Genomic DNA, 17,816 nt, shown 5'->3' with positions numbered 1-17,816 from the left:
CTTTACTCGTACCATAATGCATGATCCCGTGACCAGACACTTGGTCACTTTGAGCTCATTATGATGATGCATTACCGAGTGGGCCCAGTGATACCTCTCCGTCATACGGAGTGACAAATCCCAGTCTTGATCCGTGTCAACCCAACAGACACTTTCGGAGATACCCGTAGTATACCTTTATAGTCACCCAGTTACGTTGTGACGTTTGGTACACCCAAAGCACTCCTATGGTATCCGGGAGTTACACGATCTCATGGTCTAAGGAAAGGATACTTGACATTGGAAAACTCTAGCAAACGAACTATACGATCTTGTGCTATGTATAGGATTGGGTCTTGTCCATCACATCATTCTCCTAATGATGTGATCTCGTTATCAATGACATCCAATGTCCATAGTCAGGAAACCATGACTATCTGTTGATCAACGAGCTAGTCAACTAGAGGCTTACTAGGGACATGTTGGTGTCTATTATTCACACATGTATTACGATTTCCGGATAACACAATTATAGCATGAATAAAGACAATTATCATGAACAAGGAAATATAATAATGATGCTTTTATTATTGCCTCTAGGGCATATTTCCAACATAGACATGATTGGATTATGTCTATTGCAATATGGTTATTCATTTAAGGAGAATAATGGTTACTCTGTTTATTTGAATAATACCTTCAATGGTCTTGCACCTAAAATGAATGGTTTATTGAATCTCGATCGTAGTGATACACATGTTCATGCCAAAAGATATAAGATAGTAATGATAGTACCACCTACTTGTGGCACTGGCACTTAAGTCATATCGGCATAAAACGCATGAAGAAGCTCCATGTTGATGGATCTTTGGGCTCACTCATTTTTGAAAAGTCTGAGACATGCGAACCATGTCTATTGGTGTATATGCATGAAGAAACTCCATGCAAATGGACCGTTTGGACTCACTTGATTTTGAATCACTTGAGACATGCAAATCATACCACATGGGCAAGATGACTGAAAGCCTCGTTTTCAGTAAAATGGAACTAGAAAGCAACTTGCTGGAAGTAATACATTTTGATGTGTGCAGTCCAATGAGTGCTGAGGCGTGTAGTGGATATCGTTATGTTCTTACTTCATAGACGATTTGAGTAGATGTTGAGTATATTTACTTGATGAATCACGAGTCTGAATTATTGAAAGGTTCAAGTAATTTCAGGGTGAAGTTGTAAGATCCTCGTGACAAGAGGATAAAAGATCTATGATATGATCATAGAGATGAATATCTGAATTACGAGTTTGGCACAGAATTAAGACGTTGTGGAAATTGTTTCACAACTAATACAGCCAGGAACACCATAGTGTGATGGTGTGTCCGAACATCATAACTGCACCCTATTGGATATGATGCATACCATGATGTCTCTTATCGAATTACCACAATATTTTATGGGTTAAGCATTAGAGACAACCACATTCACTTTAAATAGGGCACCACGTAATTCCGATGAGATGACACCGTATGAACTATGGTTTAGAGAAACCTAAGCTGTCATTTCTTAAAAGTTTGGGGCTGCGACGCTTATGTGAAAAAGTTTCAGGCTGATAAGCTCGAACCCAAAGCGGATAAATGCATCTTCATAGGACACCCAAAATAGTTGGGTATACCTCCTGTCTCAGATCCAAAAGCAATAAGGGATTGTTTCTATAATCGGGTCCTTTCTCGAGGAAAAGTTTCTCTCAAAAGAATTGAGTGGGAGGATGGTGGAGACTTGATGAGGTTATTGAACCGTCTCTTCAACTAGTGTGTGGCAGGGCATAGGGAGTTGTTCCTGTGGCACCTACACGAATTGAAGTGGAAGCTTATGATAGTGATCATGAAACTTCAGATCAAGTCACTACCAAACCTCGTGGGATGACAAGGATGCGTACTACTTTAGAGTGGTACGTAATCCTGTCTTGGAAGTCATGTTGCTAGACAACAATGAACCTACGAGCTATGGAGAAGCGATGGTGGGCCTGGATTCCAAAATGGCTCGAGGCCATATAATCCGAGAGAGGATCCATATATGAAAACAAAGTGTAGACTTTGGAAGAACTACTTGATGGTCATAAGGCTGTTAGGTACATATGGATTTTATAAGGAAGACGGACAATGATGGTAAGTATCACCATTAAGAAAGCTCGACTTGTAGTTAAGATGTTTTCTGACAAGTTCAAGGAGTTGACTACGATGAGACTTTCTCACTCGTAGCGATGCTAAGAGTTTGTTGGAATTATATTAGTGATTACTGCATTATTTATGAAATCTTGCAGATAGGATGTCAAAACATTGTTTCCTCGACGACTTTTTTGAGGAAAGGTTGTATGTGATACAACCGGAAGGTTTTGTCAATCCTGAAAGATGCTAATAAGTATGCAAAGATCCAGCAATCCTTCTAAGGACTGGAGTAAGCATCTCGGAGTTGGAATGTATGCTTTGATGAGATGATCAAAGATTTTGGGTGTATGCAAAGTTTATGGGAAACTTGTATTTCCAAAGAAGTGAGTGGGAGCACTATAGAATTTCTGATGAGTATATGTTGTTTGACATATTGTTGATCAGAAATAACGTAGAATTTCTGGAAAGCATGTAAGGTTATTTGGAAAGTGTTTTTCAATGGAAAGCCTGGATTAAGCTACTTGAACATTGAGCATCAAGATCTATAAGGATAGATCAAAACGCTTAATGGTACTTTCAAATAAGCACATACCTTGACATGATCTTGAAGGTGTTCAAGATGGATCAGTCAAAGAAGGAGTTCTTGCCTGAGTTGTAAGGTATGAAGTTAAAACTTAAAGCTCGACCACGGCAGAAGAAAGAGGAAGGACGAAGGTCGTCCCCTATGCTTTTGTCATAGGCTCTCTACAGTATGCTATACTGTGTACTGCACCTGAAGTGTGCCTTGCCATGAGTCAGTCAAGGGGTACAAGAGTGATCCAAGAATGGATCACAGGACAACAGTCAAAGTTATCCTTAGTAACTAGTGGACTAAGGAATTTTCTTGATTATGGAGGTGGTAAAAGAGTTCGTCGTAAAGGGTTACGCCGATGCAAACTTTGACACTAATCCAGATTATTCTGAGTAGTAAACTGGATTCGTATAGTAGAACAGTTATTTGGAATAGCTCCAAATAGAACGTGGTAGCTGCATCTGGGAGATGACATAGAGATTTGTAAAGCACACACGGATCTGAAAGATTCAGACCCGTTGACTATAACATCTCTCACAAGCATAACATGATCAAACCCAGAACTCATCGAGTGTTGATCACATGGTAATGTGAACTAGATTATTGACTCTAGTAAACTCTTTGGGTGTTAGTCACATGGGGATGTGACCTTGAGTGTTAATCACATAGCGATGTGAGCTGGATTATTGACTCTAGTGCAAGTGGGAGACTGTTGGAAATATGCCCTAGAGGCAATAATAAATTGGTTATTATTATATTTCCTTGTTCATGATAATCGTTTATTATCCATGCTAGAATTGTATTGATAGGAAACTCAGATACATGTGTGGATACATAGACAACACCATGTCCCTAGTAAGCCTCTAGTTGACTGGCTCGTTGATCAATAGATGGTTATAGTTTCCTGACCATGGACATTGGATGTCGTTGATAACGGGATCACATCATTGGGAGAATGATGTGATGGACAAGACCCAATCCTAAGCCTAGCACAAGATCATGTAGTTCGTATGCTAAAGCTTTTCTAATGTCAAGTATCATTTCCTTAGACCATGAGATTGTGCAACTCCCGGATACTGTAGGAGTGCTTTGGGTGTGCCAAACGTCACAACGTAACTGGGTGGCCATAAAGGTACATTACAGGTATCTCCAAAAGTGTCTGTTGGGTTGGCACGAATCGAGACTGGGATTTGTCACTCCGTGTAAACGGAGAGGTATCTCTGGGCCCACTCGGTAGGACATCATCATAATGTGCACAATGTGATCAAGGAGTTGATCACGGGATGATGTGTTACGGAACGAGTAAAGAGACTTGCCGGTAACGAGATTGAACAAGGTATCGGGATACCGACGATCGAATCTCGGGCAAGTATCGTACCGCTGGACAAAGGGAATTGTATACAGGATTGATTAAGTCCTTAACATCGTGGTTCATCTGATGAGATCATCGTGGAACATGTGGGAGCCAACATGGGTATCCAGATCCCGCTGTTGGTTATTGACCGGAGAGTTATGTCGGTCATGTCTGCATGGTTCCCGAACCCGTAGGGTCTACACACTTAAGGTTCGATGACGCTAGGGTTATAGGGAATAGATATACGTGGTTACCGAATGTTGTTCGGAGTCCCGGATGAGATCCCGGACGTCACGAGGAGTTCCGGAATGGTCCGGAGGTAAAGATTTATATATGGGAAGTCCTGTTTTGGTCACCGGAAAAGTTTCGGGGTTTATCGGTAACGTACCGGGACCACCGGGAGGGTCCCGGGGGTCCACCAAGTGGGGCCACAAGCCCCGGAGGGCTACATGGGCCAAGTGTGGGAGGGGACCAGCCCCAGGTGGGCTGGTGCGCCCCCCCCCCCCCCAACAAGGGCCCAAGGCGCCTCCAAGAGGGAAGGGGGCAAACCCTAGGGCAGATGGGCCCTAAGGCCCACCCCAGGTGCGCCTCCCCTCTCCCCCTTGTGGCCGCCACCCAGATGGGATCTGGGGGCTGCCGCCACCCCTAGGGAGGGAGCCCTAGGTGGAGGCGCAGCCCCTCCCCTCCCCCTATATATACTTGAGGTTTGGGCTGCCCAACACACATGAGTTCTTAACCTCTCCCTGGCGCAGCCCTACCTCTCTTTCTCCTCATATCTCGCGGTGCTTGGCGAAGCCCTGCTGGAGTACCACGCTCCTCCACCACCACCACGCCGTCGTGCTGCTGCTGGATGGAGTCTTCCCAACCTCTCCTTCTCCCCTTGCTGGATCAAGGCGTAGGAGACGTCACCGGGCTGTACGTGTGTTGAACACGGAGGTGCCATCCGTTCGGCACTAGGATCATCGGTGATTTGAATCACGATGAGTACGACTCCATCAACCCCGTTCACTTGAACGCTTCCGCGTAGCGATCTACAAGGGTATGTAGATGCACTCTCCTTCCCCTCGTTGCTGGTTTCTCCATAGATAGATCTTGGTGACACGTAGGAAAATTTTGAATTTCTGCTACATTCCCCAACACCAAGGACCCCCCCCCCGTCCCGTTCAACCAATACCTCACCCCCAACATGAAAGTGGGTCAACCAATAGGGTGGGTGGAGCATAGTACTTAGCTTGGAAACGGAGTTTTATAGAACAACACAAAGACCGGAACTCGCCAAGCGCATGCACCATTGTCGAACACAACAATGTTGGAGGGAGGATGGGTTGTCGTGGTGATGCTTCCAAGAAAGAAAAAAACAATGCCCCTAGGAGGCGGCAACGGCATTGACGCAAGTCAATGCAGAGATTTTGACTGGTACCACATTGCACCTAGAAGCCCACATCATGCATTCTTGCACAAAGCCTCTAGGAAGGAGAATGACACCCGCAGGTGACCCCATTGTTGATCTCAATGTTTCACCTCAAGAAGACCGCATTGGTCATGCAAAAATCGAGAGACAGTGAGGAAAACAAAATGAGGTCAGGGGCACCCAAAGACTGCATAAGGAATGTGCTTTGAAGGGTTGTACTTGTTTTGTTTCTATTTGTCCTATCATTTGTAAGTGGATCTACATGGTTAAGACTTGCTCTGATGGTTTTATTGAGCATTGCAATGCTCATCTTATGGGACATGGTTATGACTGCGACGAGAAATCTCATCATATGGCCCACATGACCACTTTTCACACCCTTCTTGTTATAGTTTACATTTGCTACTAGTTTTCCTCTCAGCTTGATATCAAGAACGTAGTTCTTAAAGGCGAATTGTGCAAGGAGGTCTACATGCATACCTCCATCTTGGTATTATGTTCCTCGTGTCATGATATTTCATCTTTGCTGCTCTCTATATGGACTTAAACAAGCCCCTCGTGTCTGGTTTGAGAGCTCCTCTGTAGTGGTCACTATTGTTGGTTTTTCAGCGAGTGATCATGACTCTGCACTCTTTGTACATCGATCATCATGTGGTTAGACTCTTCTTCTTCTCAATTTCGTTGGCTTGATCATCACTAGAGATGACTCCGAGCACATTGCCTTTCTGACGTATCATCTTAATGAACAATTTATTCTGTTCAATCTTTGTTTTCTTCTCTACTTGGGATTGAAGTTTTTCTTATGTCTGATGGCTTCTTTATTTCTCAAGAGAAAATACATTTAGAATCTTCTTGCTTGTGCCGATCTTATTCATGAGTGCATTGTTGAAACTCCAATGGAGCTCATTGTCCACCTCCGGGCTTATGAAATTTGTCAGCTCCGACGAGCTATCGTCATCTTGTTGGGAGTCTTGTCTATGTTGCTATCACTAGTCTAGATATACTTTACCTTGTCCACATTACACCTTTGCCCCCAATTAGGTACTCTCTCTCTCATCATCTTTTCTACCCATGCTCCAGTTCATTACAACTTTAGGCTTATTCAGATGCTACTTGGGCTACCGATTCTTCAAAAGTTCAAATCATTGGTCATTTTCGGCTTAATGTGTTTTACTTGGTGATTGTCTAATTGTCTGGAAGATGGCAAATAAATTACAGTTTCACGTTCGAGTGGGAGGATGAGTTGTGAGTTATGGCTCTCTTGACAACATAGGTGACTTGGCTATGGTGGCTGCTTGAATTTTTTTGTATTTATATCAGTACAATCACTTTTGTCTTGTTATACTATACATGGTGAAGCATGAGATCACCGTGCATAATTGCATATTGATGATGATGCTTCCTTTCTGTGTGTGGGGGGGGGGGGAGGGGGTGTTACCTCTCTAAACTCATTGTTGCACCTGTATATGTATACATACTGGCCTACGACGTTATGTGAATACAGGTTACCTATATTCTAACCACGATCACTACTAATTACATTTAGAATCTTCTTGCTTGTGCCGATCTTATTGATGAGTGCATTGTTGAGACTTCAATGGAGCTTGTTCTCCACCTCTAGGCTTATGAAATTTGTCAGATCTGGCGAACTATCGTCATTTTGTCGGAAGTCTTGTCTATGTTGCTATCACTAGTCTAGATTTTTTTACCTTGTCCACATTATACCTCTGCCCCCAATTAGGTTCACTACAGCCACCTCCTTCGCATTCTACGATATCTTCGTGGAACTCTCTCTCTCTCTCTCTCTCTCTCTCTCTCTCTCTCTCTCTCTCTCTCTCTCTCTCTCTCTCCCTCTCTCTCTCTCTCTCTCTCATCGTCTTTCCTACCCATACTCCAGTTCATTACAACTTTAGGCTTATTCATATGCTACTTGGGCTAACGATCCTTCGAGTCATCGGTCATTTTCTGCTTACTGTATTTTAATTGGTGGTTATCTAATTGTCTGGAAGACGACAAAATAAATTACAGTTTCATGTTCGAGTGGGAGGATGAGTTGTGAGTTATGGCTCTCTTAACAACATAGGTGACTTGGCTATGGTGGCTGTTTGAATTTTTTTGTATTTATATCAGTACAATCACTTTTGTCTTGTTATATATACTATGCATGGTGAAGCATGAGATCACCGTGCATAATTGCATATTGGTAATGATGCTTCCTTTCTGTGTGGTGGGGGTGGGGGGTGTTATCTCTCTAAACTCATTGTTGCACCTGTATGTGTATACATACTAGCCTACGACGTTATGTGAATACATGTTACCTATATTCTAACATACGACTTTTTTCCTGAGGACATATCTTCATTAATTTAGATGGACCTATAAACCAACAAACATTAATTAGAAGATAACATAATATGTATGGTAAAACATAGGTATATATGTTCGCTCTACATAATATATAACATATGTATGCATGGATAAGTACCACGAGATATCACCACATTGTGTAGATCATATGGTGAGATCAAGAGTACTTGCCCTCCTTGTAGCATGCTCATCTACTGCACGATCACTAGCACTAGTGCTACTCATCTTCCGAGGAGCATCCCCAGAAGAGAACAAGGACAGAGATAGCATAGTGGCACTGCTGGTCTCATCCACTTGTTCTTCATCGGCTCCATTCTCATCAGGGCCTTCTTTCACCCAGCCGCAGCCCGATCTCTTCCGCTTCGCCTCCCTCCTCGGCACGGGGAGACCGAGCGAGAGATCGAGATCAAGATCAAGAGAAATATGGATATCATCAGCGTTGCACACTGTCGGTTGCAGCAATCGTTTATGCTGGTGGTTCATGGTATGATGATCGTTCCAAGATGGACAGCCTGACTGCATCATCAGTCCCGGATTGCTAGATGCAGCTCGAGCTACATGTTGAGCTCGGGACCGAAGGAAAGCCGCCTCGGCTTCAGCTTCTAAAGAGTTGTAGGTCCTCGATCCAGTTGCAAGAAAGGGGCGACCATGGGCCCAATATGGTTCATGGAAGCTTCTCCATGGAGGCCATGCAGCAGCACCAAACCTAGTTCATAATTACCAGGGACATCAGCCGGATCGACATGCTAGCTAAGGACTGCTTACTTGAATGATTTGCTAGCCACGCAACAGATTGAAGGTGTGTAGACCAAATTAATGGATCCAACTACCTTGACAACATGGTGCCCGCACCACTCTGGCGATGATGGAAGGCATGGGGCAAGGGGAGATGACCTATGACTGGAAAAATCAATTCTATCAGATCGATCAGAACACACCAAAGCAAGGAAAGGAAAATCACTCATTTTTACTCACACAACATACCCTGGCCTGAGTCATCGATCTTCTTGCTCCTATACATCTGAAGATGATTGAATTTACAACATCATGCAAGAGGACACAAATGTTAATTAACTGATAAACAAGGGGGGCAGGGAAAGATCATCATCAGAAAAGAAAGAAAACCTAAGTTGCACATGGATGTTTTAATGAAATTGATTAACGTGAACCTGGAGGTGGCTCTTGACATGGCCTATGCTAAGCCCTCTGACGTTCATCAACTGAAGAACGAGCTTCGGAGTTGCACCTATATATATATACACACACAAAACATGGAGTTAACATGGACGAGGGGTATGGCTAGCTAGGAATAAGATGATGGAAACTGAGCGAGGAGGCCTTACGGTCTTGGCCGCCGAGCCTGTGAATGGCGCGGACGAAGCAGTGGTGGAGCTCCGGCGTCCAGCGGAGGCGCGGGTTCTTGGAGCGGACGTAGGGGCGCACCGACGACGACGACAAAGAGTTCCCCCTGCAGGCGTCCTCCTGCTCTTCACGGCCCGCTCCCTCCTCCTCCACCGTGCTGTCATCGTTGCTCGCCGAGGCGCCCGAGCTCCCGTCGCCTCCCTTGCTCGCCTCCATGGGAGATCGATCAACGGACGACCGGACGATCTAGTAGCTAGTTGACGAGGACCTTGGTGCCGCTGCCTCCATCTCGTCAATAGTGATCAGTGGTGTGGAGAAAGAGAGAGGAGCCAAATTAAGGGTGAGGTCACGGCTCAGTTCTATCTGCCTATCTATCTAGAAAGGTTCGTCGAGATGCATATGGGAATTCAAGCTGGCGTGTGCGAGACGATATAGCAAGCAGTCGATGATGATCTCACTCATATTTATGCGGGTGGCTGGCCCTTGGAAGGAAGCATGTTTACATCTGCAAGGGCAGATAGATACATAGCAGATAGATCGATCTGGAGAGTGTGAAAGATGCACTTATAACCGCCCAAAAACTTTACAGTACCGGCCAGTACTGCCGGCTCCTGTCGATCGGAAAAGGGAAAAAGGAAAACTAACCAGTACGTGCTGCCGTGCTGGTCGATCACTGATGCTAGCTGCTAGCCAAGGAGAGGAGAGGGGACAATGATTCCTTGAGAAAAAAGGAGGCACGGCTAAGAGGCTAGTGATTAAAGTTAAGTACTGTCCAAAGTCTTGGGCTCCTAACTTGCATTTTGGCCTGTAGCTTTCTGCGGTCTCCAGCTAGCCAGTAGGTGCGAAAACGAGAGGAGGAGACAAGTACCCCCAAGAGCCAAGACTAACAAACTTCTAGCATGTCCAACAAAGTCACTGCACATATGTGTACGTGCGAGTGCATGCCCATGGGTTTCCATGCATGCACTCGCTGCTATCTTTGGCGTACATGTGTCCATCAAACCTGATACTGATCTATACGTGTACACCATGTTCAGCTGAGTAACAATGTCAGCTGTACACCATGTTCTGAGAAGAATTGATGAAGCACATGTACTCTTGTTTCCCTGTATTTAGAAATGTATGTCGATCGCTTTCTGAGTTTTGCATGTATGTCCTTAAAATGCAAGGCTTGGCTATAATCTCCGACCCCTGCGGTACGTTTTGATAAGCAACAAAATTTGCTTAGCCCAGAAGGATTTTGCGAGACGAGTCTAATGCGGTATTATTTTCAAAGAGAGGATTTATCGATGCGATTCGGCAGATCCTGGTAGTCAAACTTCCAAAAGCTTGACCTCTCATCCAATGAAGACATACATTTCAGAACTGGAATAGGACGTACAACTAACTAAGGTTGGAGAGGAGAGACCTTTCAATCAAACAAACAAAAAGGGAAGCTACATGCCTTTTGAGGTTGAACGTACGCCTACACCATGACCCATGGATGTAGTTGGCATCATCATATATATTGGACCAGCAGTACATGTACTGCATGCAGTTTGGTCACTACTAGGAAGCTATACTAGTAGGAAATAGCCAAAGCACTTGTAAGAATATAGCCTTTCATATCAACTTTGTTTAGTCTGGTCATAGTGGGGAGTAACTTATACTAGTGTCATGCATATGACACTAGTCTAAGTTACTATCTCTATAGTGTAAAGTATCTTAGTAGTAGTGTCATAGATTGTTTCATTTATTGCCGAGTATTTAACCAAAAACTACCACAATTCACGGAACCGTGACGAAAAACTACCACTTTACGATTTTGTCCCGAAAACTACCATTTTTTTCCTAATCCGTGGCAAAAAACTACCAAGTCGCGAAATCGCTCGCTTGGCCCGTGCTAAGCACAAATCTGACCGCTTGGGCCCACGAACCAGGTGCCACCTGGCCATCCTTCGCGCCGGAGACGCACCCGCACGCGCGCGCCCGCTCCCACCTCGCCGTCGTCGTGCCCACCAAGCTTCTGGGGCCGGCCACTGCCGCGTGGCCGCCAGCGCCGCGCTGCTGCCCCCGCCCGCGGGCGAGCGCGGTGGGGCCAGGCGCGTGGCCACGAGCGCGCGGCCAGGGGCGCGGCGAGGCCAGACGGCCATGGGCACGGCCAGGGGCGCGGCCATGGGCACCACCAGGGGCGCGGCGGGGCTAGATGTGCCCGTGGGCAGGGAGCGGGGCACCCGCGGGCGAGCGCGGCGGGGCCAGGCGCGCGGCCACGGGCGCGCGGCCAGGGGCGCGGCGAGGCCAGACGGCCATGGGCACGGCCAGGCGCGCGGCCACGGGCGCGGCGAGGCCAGACGGCCATGGGCACGGCCAGGTGCGCGGCCACGGTGCGCATGGCGAGGGGCGGCCACGAGCGCCGCGGGCGCGCGCGTGCGGGTGCGGCTCGGAGCACGAGCTCCGGCGCGCGGCCACGGAGTAGAGGGGAAGCAGCGGGCGCTGACAATGGTGACGGGGAGCTGCAGGAGGTGGTCGTGGACGCGGCGAAGTGCGGGCGAGAGGGTCACCGGAGTGCACGCGAGGTGTTTGAGGAAATGCCAGAGAGAGGAGGAGGAGGAGGAAGAAGAAGATTGATGCTGACAGGTGGGCCCATCCTGTCAGAAATGCGTTTAGAAGAGGCGAATCGAGCACTTTCGCGACTTGGTAGTTTTTAGTCACAGATTAGCGAGAAAGTGGTAGTTTTCGGGACAAAATCGTAAAGTGGTAGTTTTTCGTCACGGTTCCGTGAATTGTGGTAGTTTTTGGTTAAATACTCTTTATTGCCTTATAGACTCATTTTATCTCGGGAAGCGCTATGTTACAGTAACATATTATGTTACTCCAAACACCTCTCTCCTCATTAAATACTTGTCACATAAGCAAAATTATCTTGGAGTGTGTTAAGTTACTACGTAAGTTACCCCACTATGGCTAGCCTTAGGCAATAATATAACATGGATCAGAGAACAAGGAGCTCTATATAAAGCTAGATAGGTGGGTTCTCCAATTGACCAACTAGAGAACTACAGGCGATGCCATGCACGTAAACATCCACATCTCATCTTTCCCTGCTGCAGCTTGGACATACATACTGCTACTCCCTCCGTCCCATAATATAAGAGAGTTTTTGACACTAGTGTAGTGTAAAAAACGCTCTTATATTATGGGACGAAGGAAGTAGTTGGCAATAATCACCAACTTTTCTTATTTTTTGGATTTCGCTACAAATTGAATGCCGGATTTTTAAGCATGCCAAATCAAACGTCCGAGATGGCAAATTATGTTGTCGCGAGGATGGCAAATTCTTTTAGCAAGCATGACAAATCCTTGCCATGTTCAGTTTTTTGTAAGGAATTGCCTTGCTCGCTAAAGAAAATTGCTATCCTCGCAACAACATATTTTGTCAAAAAATGTTTGATTTGCTATGCTTAAAAATCATACATCGGAATTTTAGCATTGCCGTATTTTTTAAATGAAGTTTGAATGTAACATTCACAAACAACCCTGACAAAGTGCCGTGGTTTGAAGAATTTTGTGTATTTGCATCTGGCACCAGAGTAACAATTTTCCCCAAGTCCTGTGGGCACAAATCAAACCAAGTGCACGTACACACTCCAGATGTACTGTATTATAAGCATAATGAAAGGGCAATGCTGTGTACATCTAGTAGTAACCCTGACATGCATTGGACACCTTAATCAAACTTTTTGTTGAATGATTTTCAATAAGCCCATAGTACTTTTACCTTTTGGGTACTTGTACACAATTAAATTCTTCTTTTTGACTCTTTTTTTTCATTTTTCCCCAACAAGATTTTATAAAGTGACATCTCCGGCAGATATACAACTACTTGGCAGTGCAAATAGTACAGGTAGTCCAATAGGTGTCCTGGTGCTCCTTGATTAAACTCCTTTAAATTTTCTCATATATTTTATGCATTTCGATCTCTAAGTAAACAAAACTTATTGACTACCAGACGACATCATTTCAAGAAAGAAAATGAAAGGAGAAAATCTCAGCAAACATGCACGTGTAGAGCATATAGAGCTGTGTGCTTTTTTCCAGAGAGAATGACAATATAGCTTTATATGAATGAACGACATAACAAAGCATGTCCAATTTTCCGTTTTGCATTATTGTCATTATTGACACTTGCATGGTACAAAGCGAATCCTTAATTCCATTCCATGCTAAATTCTTTTCAAAGCAAATCGGAACTAGCCTTTTCGATCTACATTGAAGAATCCTCTTTTTTCGTCATCATGCCAGTTTCAAAGACCAGCTAACTTGGACAGCTAATCATCCTAGCTGCAATAATAGTGCATTTACTTAATCTGTCCAATTTACTTTGTAATTAATTAGATCATCAAACAGAATCATAATTTTATCTGTTTCATGCAGGCTGATATTGCAAAGAAACAGGAAGCTTAGAAGAGGTAGACTGAAACAGAAACTGTACGCGAATCTCCACAAAGAAATAATATATATGGTAGCAATAAGAAATTAGTTAAGGGTGCAGGTGCTGACTATGACAAAAAGGAGAATTCGATCAACAGTACGCCAAACATAATCAGCAATGTCTAGGTTCACCAAACCCGTGGCATATTATGTCAAACAGGGTGGCAGCTGCCTTACCTGCAACTGCAGAAAAAGAGAGATGTACGTAGCACCTGGATAGAGATGTCGCCGTCCTCTTAGAAATCTGAATCTGCTGTTCCGTCTGGATATACATGTATATGTTCTTCCGTCTGAGATCAGCAATAAAGTTGTTCCGTAACAGCTGAAAATGACCTGTGTTTCTCCTCTACTCTACACCAAAAAAGAAAATCGGCTAATGTTTTACATGGCAAGATGACCAAGATCATACTAGATGTCTATTTCTACCTATACAATCACAACGGTAAGATAGCCAGCAGTCAATTCATAAGAATTTCCAAAACATGATTCCAGGAAAATATTTACACAATGCACTGTACAATCTTTCTCCGTACACATCACTATTTCTCTCACTTCCAGAAGCATGTTGATAAGCATTGAAAACTGAATCCCTCTATCTCTTATTTTCATTCAGATTCGAGACTTTACAGGCCACAACAATTAATCAACAAGCCAGGACAAGAATTCATCGTCACCTACAGTTTGTGAATTTCTAGAGAGGCTCGCAAATTCTTGGGAAAAAAATGACAAGTGGGGTCATATTAAGAAAAATTAATACAAATATTCATCTTTATAGAAAGGTGTAGCAAAATAAATTAGGGCGAAGAGAAGTTGAACTGTATGCCTGTCTTCGCCCTGTCATTATCAAACTGTTTTAGGATGTGGCAGTAGTTCATCTGGAAAAAAAAGGAAAACACTTTTTCAGTACAAAAAACTAATATGTTATACTGTGTATCATTGACAAAATAATGTAATTCACCAGTTACTTCAATGATGCAGATGAGGGATGCCAAGTACAAACCTCTATGCGAAACAATCTGGTTGGCACAACCACACCAAATCCTGCAGAACTCCTGAACGTTTTTAGGAACTCGGTAACAGAAAATCTTCTGATATCACGCTCTGTGAACTTAGCATGGTTCCCAGCTGAGACAAATGCATGGCCATGAATCCCAAACTCCCTGAGTGGCTTCAGAGGTAGATCAAATGAAAGATCAGCAAAGGCTGTGACTGCTATGTCACCTCCCAGTGCATCTAGCTCAGGAGAACTGGGAGCAGCATTTTCAGAATTCTTGGGGGCACAGGCTTGTGAGTCTGTTGGTCCTAGCCCCCTTGACTTGAAGCCCAATAGTGATGATGGTCCACCCAAGCGGCAAACAAGAGACTTATTGCCGCCCAAGTAAAAGCGTTCTCGAAGTGATGAGATAGAGCCTGCTGATCCTGTGGCCAATGGATGGATGAACCCTGCAGCCACTCCGGCATTCAGAGCACCATTCCACACACCCAGTGGCATAGCTACCCGAAGATCAAATTCCTAATGCAGGGTGAATAAAAATGAGTTAAGCTAATGACAAATGAAAATGTATGTTTTCTGCTACTTCTAGATGTTTCTGTTTGAATAGGTTCAGTTGCTAAAGATAATATTTTCCCTAATGTATACCACATTATATTCTAGAAAATAACGATGGAGACTATTCCATTCAAAGTCAAAGTTGCTGATTTTGTCAAGCAGGAGAGAATATTGAAAAGGAAGGACAAAAAATCTACATCCTGAAATGGAGTACAAAGTATGACTACAAACATAAAGATTTTCGACATACCTGTCTAACAAAACGCGTGTTTTTGCTGTCTGGGGCAAGACCTCCGACTTGAGAAGATGAAAGAAAAGCATATCCACGTGTAGGTCTTATGCTTGAGTCTCTCTGGTCAATTTTGTATGTATATTTGATAGAGGATAATAGGCTATGCTCTAACTGGTCCCTTATGGAACTGGAGGACAACCGCGCTGGGTCAATTATAGTTTTCCATGAGAGATTGTAAGCAAGGTTATGGTTCATCGTGGAGAGCAACCCAACAGAAACCCCCATCAGGTGTTCTCTGAGCGAGGACTTTAACCAGTCCTCAGAGAGAAATGACACTCGAGCCATCAGTGGAGTGGGTATTGGTCCAATTCTCGGTATTAAGGCTCCAACACTGAGCTCCATTGTCTGATCTAAACCAAGAAGACCAGATGCATCCCAGGTCTCACAGTATCCAAATAGATTCTTGAACCTCAGTGAACCTTCAACTGAGCATGATCTAGTCTGCAAGAGATTTGAAGGGGGAGAAATTAATGGATGAGTAACTTCAAGGATGCATTGGAATAGTACAGCTGATAATAACCACCATGGCATCCTACTCCCTACTAGAAGAAATCGTTAGAAATACCCTTGCATGATTAACACAACCCCCACCCCGGACCCACACAAACCTACACCCAGTTATGCAGTGGGCCATGGCTGTACTAACATAAACACGGCTTCCACACGAAGGGCCAGAACAGGAAATCATTAAAAGGAACCTATAATTTGTGTGTAGGAAAACTAGGAAATGTTAGCAAAACTACAGTGTGACACTACAAAGTGCATGTAGCAGGTCGACGCAATTCCTTTGCTAAGTAAGAACAATTTCTCGTTTTTCCAAAGTAAATGCAAGAACTGCATGCTCCATTCTTTTGAAACAAAACACATTTACACATACACCTCAACTTGTCTCATTCCTATCCATCACCCCAGGCATTGCATATACCTTCTAGATAAAGGCTACATACCAAGGGAAAGCATCATCTAGTCGTTGTGGAAAAAAAGAAGCTAGATACAAATCAGTTTCAAGTGCTCCATTCTCTAATGTTTTAGCTGAATGCCTCAACTGGCTATATTAGACTCTCGTCCCTAAATTGAATTAAGGTTGTATTGGTCTGATGTTAATAAATCAATCAATCGTGCAAGTCAGCCCAGTTCAACAGAAGGAAGACATTTTCATTGAGATCGGTGTGGACCTCCGTGTTGGCGAATACGCCGAGCCCGCCGGCAGCGCGGCCCCGAGCCTCCGTGACGTCGACAAGGACGACGACGGCGCCGCCTCTCGCGTCCGCAGGGACCCCCGGTGGCGCGGTGTCTAGGGTGATGGAGACGGATTCGAAGGCGCCGAGGCGACGGAGCCGCTCGCCGGCCGCTGCAGCGGCACGCAGGAGCTCCGGCACGGTAGCGGCGCGCGCGAGGTCCTGTCCCACCGCTGCCTCCGCGGCGGCCCGGCGCGTGCGGGCGCAGCCCCGGATCGCGACGTCGTGCACCCGGATCCGGACCTCGTCCGCCGTGAGCCGGCGAAGAACGGCCTCGAGGCGATCCTCCGCGCTGCCGGCGGGCAGCGGGCGGGAGGGCTCGTCATCGTCGTCGTCGTCCTCGAATTCATCGTCGTCATCCTCATCGTCGTCGTAGTGTTGGGGGTACTTGGATGCGGTGGTGGCCATTGGAGGAGAGGGAGAACAAAGCTAGGGGAGCACTCACACGCCTGTCAACTACCTGAAGCAAAGGACAAAAATGTTTAACTCCAACCTGGATTGATTCGCATTCCCGTTTTTTTTTGCCTCTTTCTCAAACAAGTTGCAAAAAAATGAAAAACATAATCATGGGTATTTGTATTCTGATGTACTCCCTCCGTTCCTAAATATAAGTCTTTTAGGAGTTTGGCAGTCTGACACGTTCTGTCAGGCAATTGCAGAAGCGACTGGATCGTCCTCGTTGCCGGTTCATTGGCACCGGTCCGACGGAGGAGGAGAAAGCTGTTGTCAAGAAACTAAAGGAGGCCTTGCATCAGGAAGAAATCTCGCTTCGACAACGGTCCCGTGTTCCATGGCTTCGGGATGGTGACCGAAACACTTCCTACTTTCAAGCTCAAGCAGCCCAACGCAAACAAATGAATAGGATCTCAGGTTTGAGGCGTGCCGATGGATCTACTTGTGCTTCTGAAAGTGACGACAAGGAAGAGGTACAAAACTTTTATCAGAATTTGTATCGCTCCCAGGGTTGGGGAGACTCCAGTTTTCTATTATCGCATGTACCAGAGAGAGTCACCCCGGCCATGAACGATGAGTTGAATAAACCCTACACGGCAGAGGAGGTC

General features: G+C 45.1%; 2 protein-coding genes across 2 annotated transcripts; both read right to left on the bottom strand.

Annotated features, from left to right (window-relative positions):
* Positions 1 to 7,856: 7,856 nt before the first annotated feature.
* Positions 7,857 to 10,360, bottom strand: LOC123106883 (transcription factor LUX). The gene is made up of 5 exons (XM_044528919.1): positions 9,188 to 10,360; positions 9,014 to 9,090; positions 8,829 to 8,865; positions 8,675 to 8,744; positions 7,857 to 8,550 (listed from the first exon to the last, which is right to left on the bottom strand). Exons 1-5 carry the CDS (start codon positions 9,420 to 9,422, stop codon positions 7,989 to 7,991), a joined length of 981 nt encoding a protein of 326 aa, XP_044384854.1. The 5' UTR covers positions 9,423 to 10,360; the 3' UTR covers positions 7,857 to 7,988.
* A 3,885-nt stretch (positions 10,361 to 14,245) lies between these two features.
* LOC123103213 (SAM50-like protein SPAC17C9.06) lies at positions 14,246 to 17,221 on the bottom strand. The gene is made up of 4 exons (XM_044524727.1): positions 16,693 to 17,221; positions 15,476 to 15,958; positions 14,677 to 15,189; positions 14,246 to 14,551 (listed from the first exon to the last, which is right to left on the bottom strand). The coding sequence occupies exons 1-4, from the start codon at positions 17,161 to 17,163 to the stop codon at positions 14,471 to 14,473; spliced, it is 1,548 nt and encodes a 515-aa protein (XP_044380662.1). The 5' UTR covers positions 17,164 to 17,221; the 3' UTR covers positions 14,246 to 14,470.
* Between the last annotated feature and the right edge of the window lie 595 nt (positions 17,222 to 17,816).

The sequence above is a fragment of the Triticum aestivum genome, chromosome 5A, assembly GCF_018294505.1.
Source record: "Triticum aestivum cultivar Chinese Spring chromosome 5A, IWGSC CS RefSeq v2.1, whole genome shotgun sequence".
Taxonomy (NCBI): Eukaryota; Viridiplantae; Streptophyta; class Magnoliopsida; order Poales; family Poaceae; genus Triticum; species Triticum aestivum.
Note: the sequence above shows the minus strand (reverse complement) of the source record. Positions and strands in the feature narration are given on the sequence as shown.

Bases quoted from the DNA above. Each gene is read 5' to 3' on its own strand.
- LOC123106883 (XM_044528919.1), bottom strand. From the start codon at position 9,422: ATGGAGGCGAGCAAGGGAGGCGACGGGAGCTCGGGCGCCTCGGCGAGC. The intron at 9,091-9,187 runs GTAAGGCCTCCT...ATATATATATAG, and splicing joins CAGGCTCGGCGGCCAAGACC to GTGCAACTCCGAAGCTCGTT. The intron at 8,551-8,674 runs GTAGTTGGATCC...ATTATGAACTAG, and splicing joins GCGGGCACCATGTTGTCAAG to GTTTGGTGCTGCTGCATGGC.
- LOC123103213 (XM_044524727.1), bottom strand. From the start codon at position 17,163: ATGGCCACCACCGCATCCAAGTACCCCCAACACTACGACGACGATGAG. The intron at 15,190-15,475 runs GTATGTCGAAAA...ACCCTGCATTAG, and splicing joins ACACGCGTTTTGTTAGACAG to GAATTTGATCTTCGGGTAGC. The intron at 14,552-14,676 runs GTTTGTACTTGG...TTTTTTTTCCAG, and splicing joins CCAGATTGTTTCGCATAGAG to ATGAACTACTGCCACATCCT.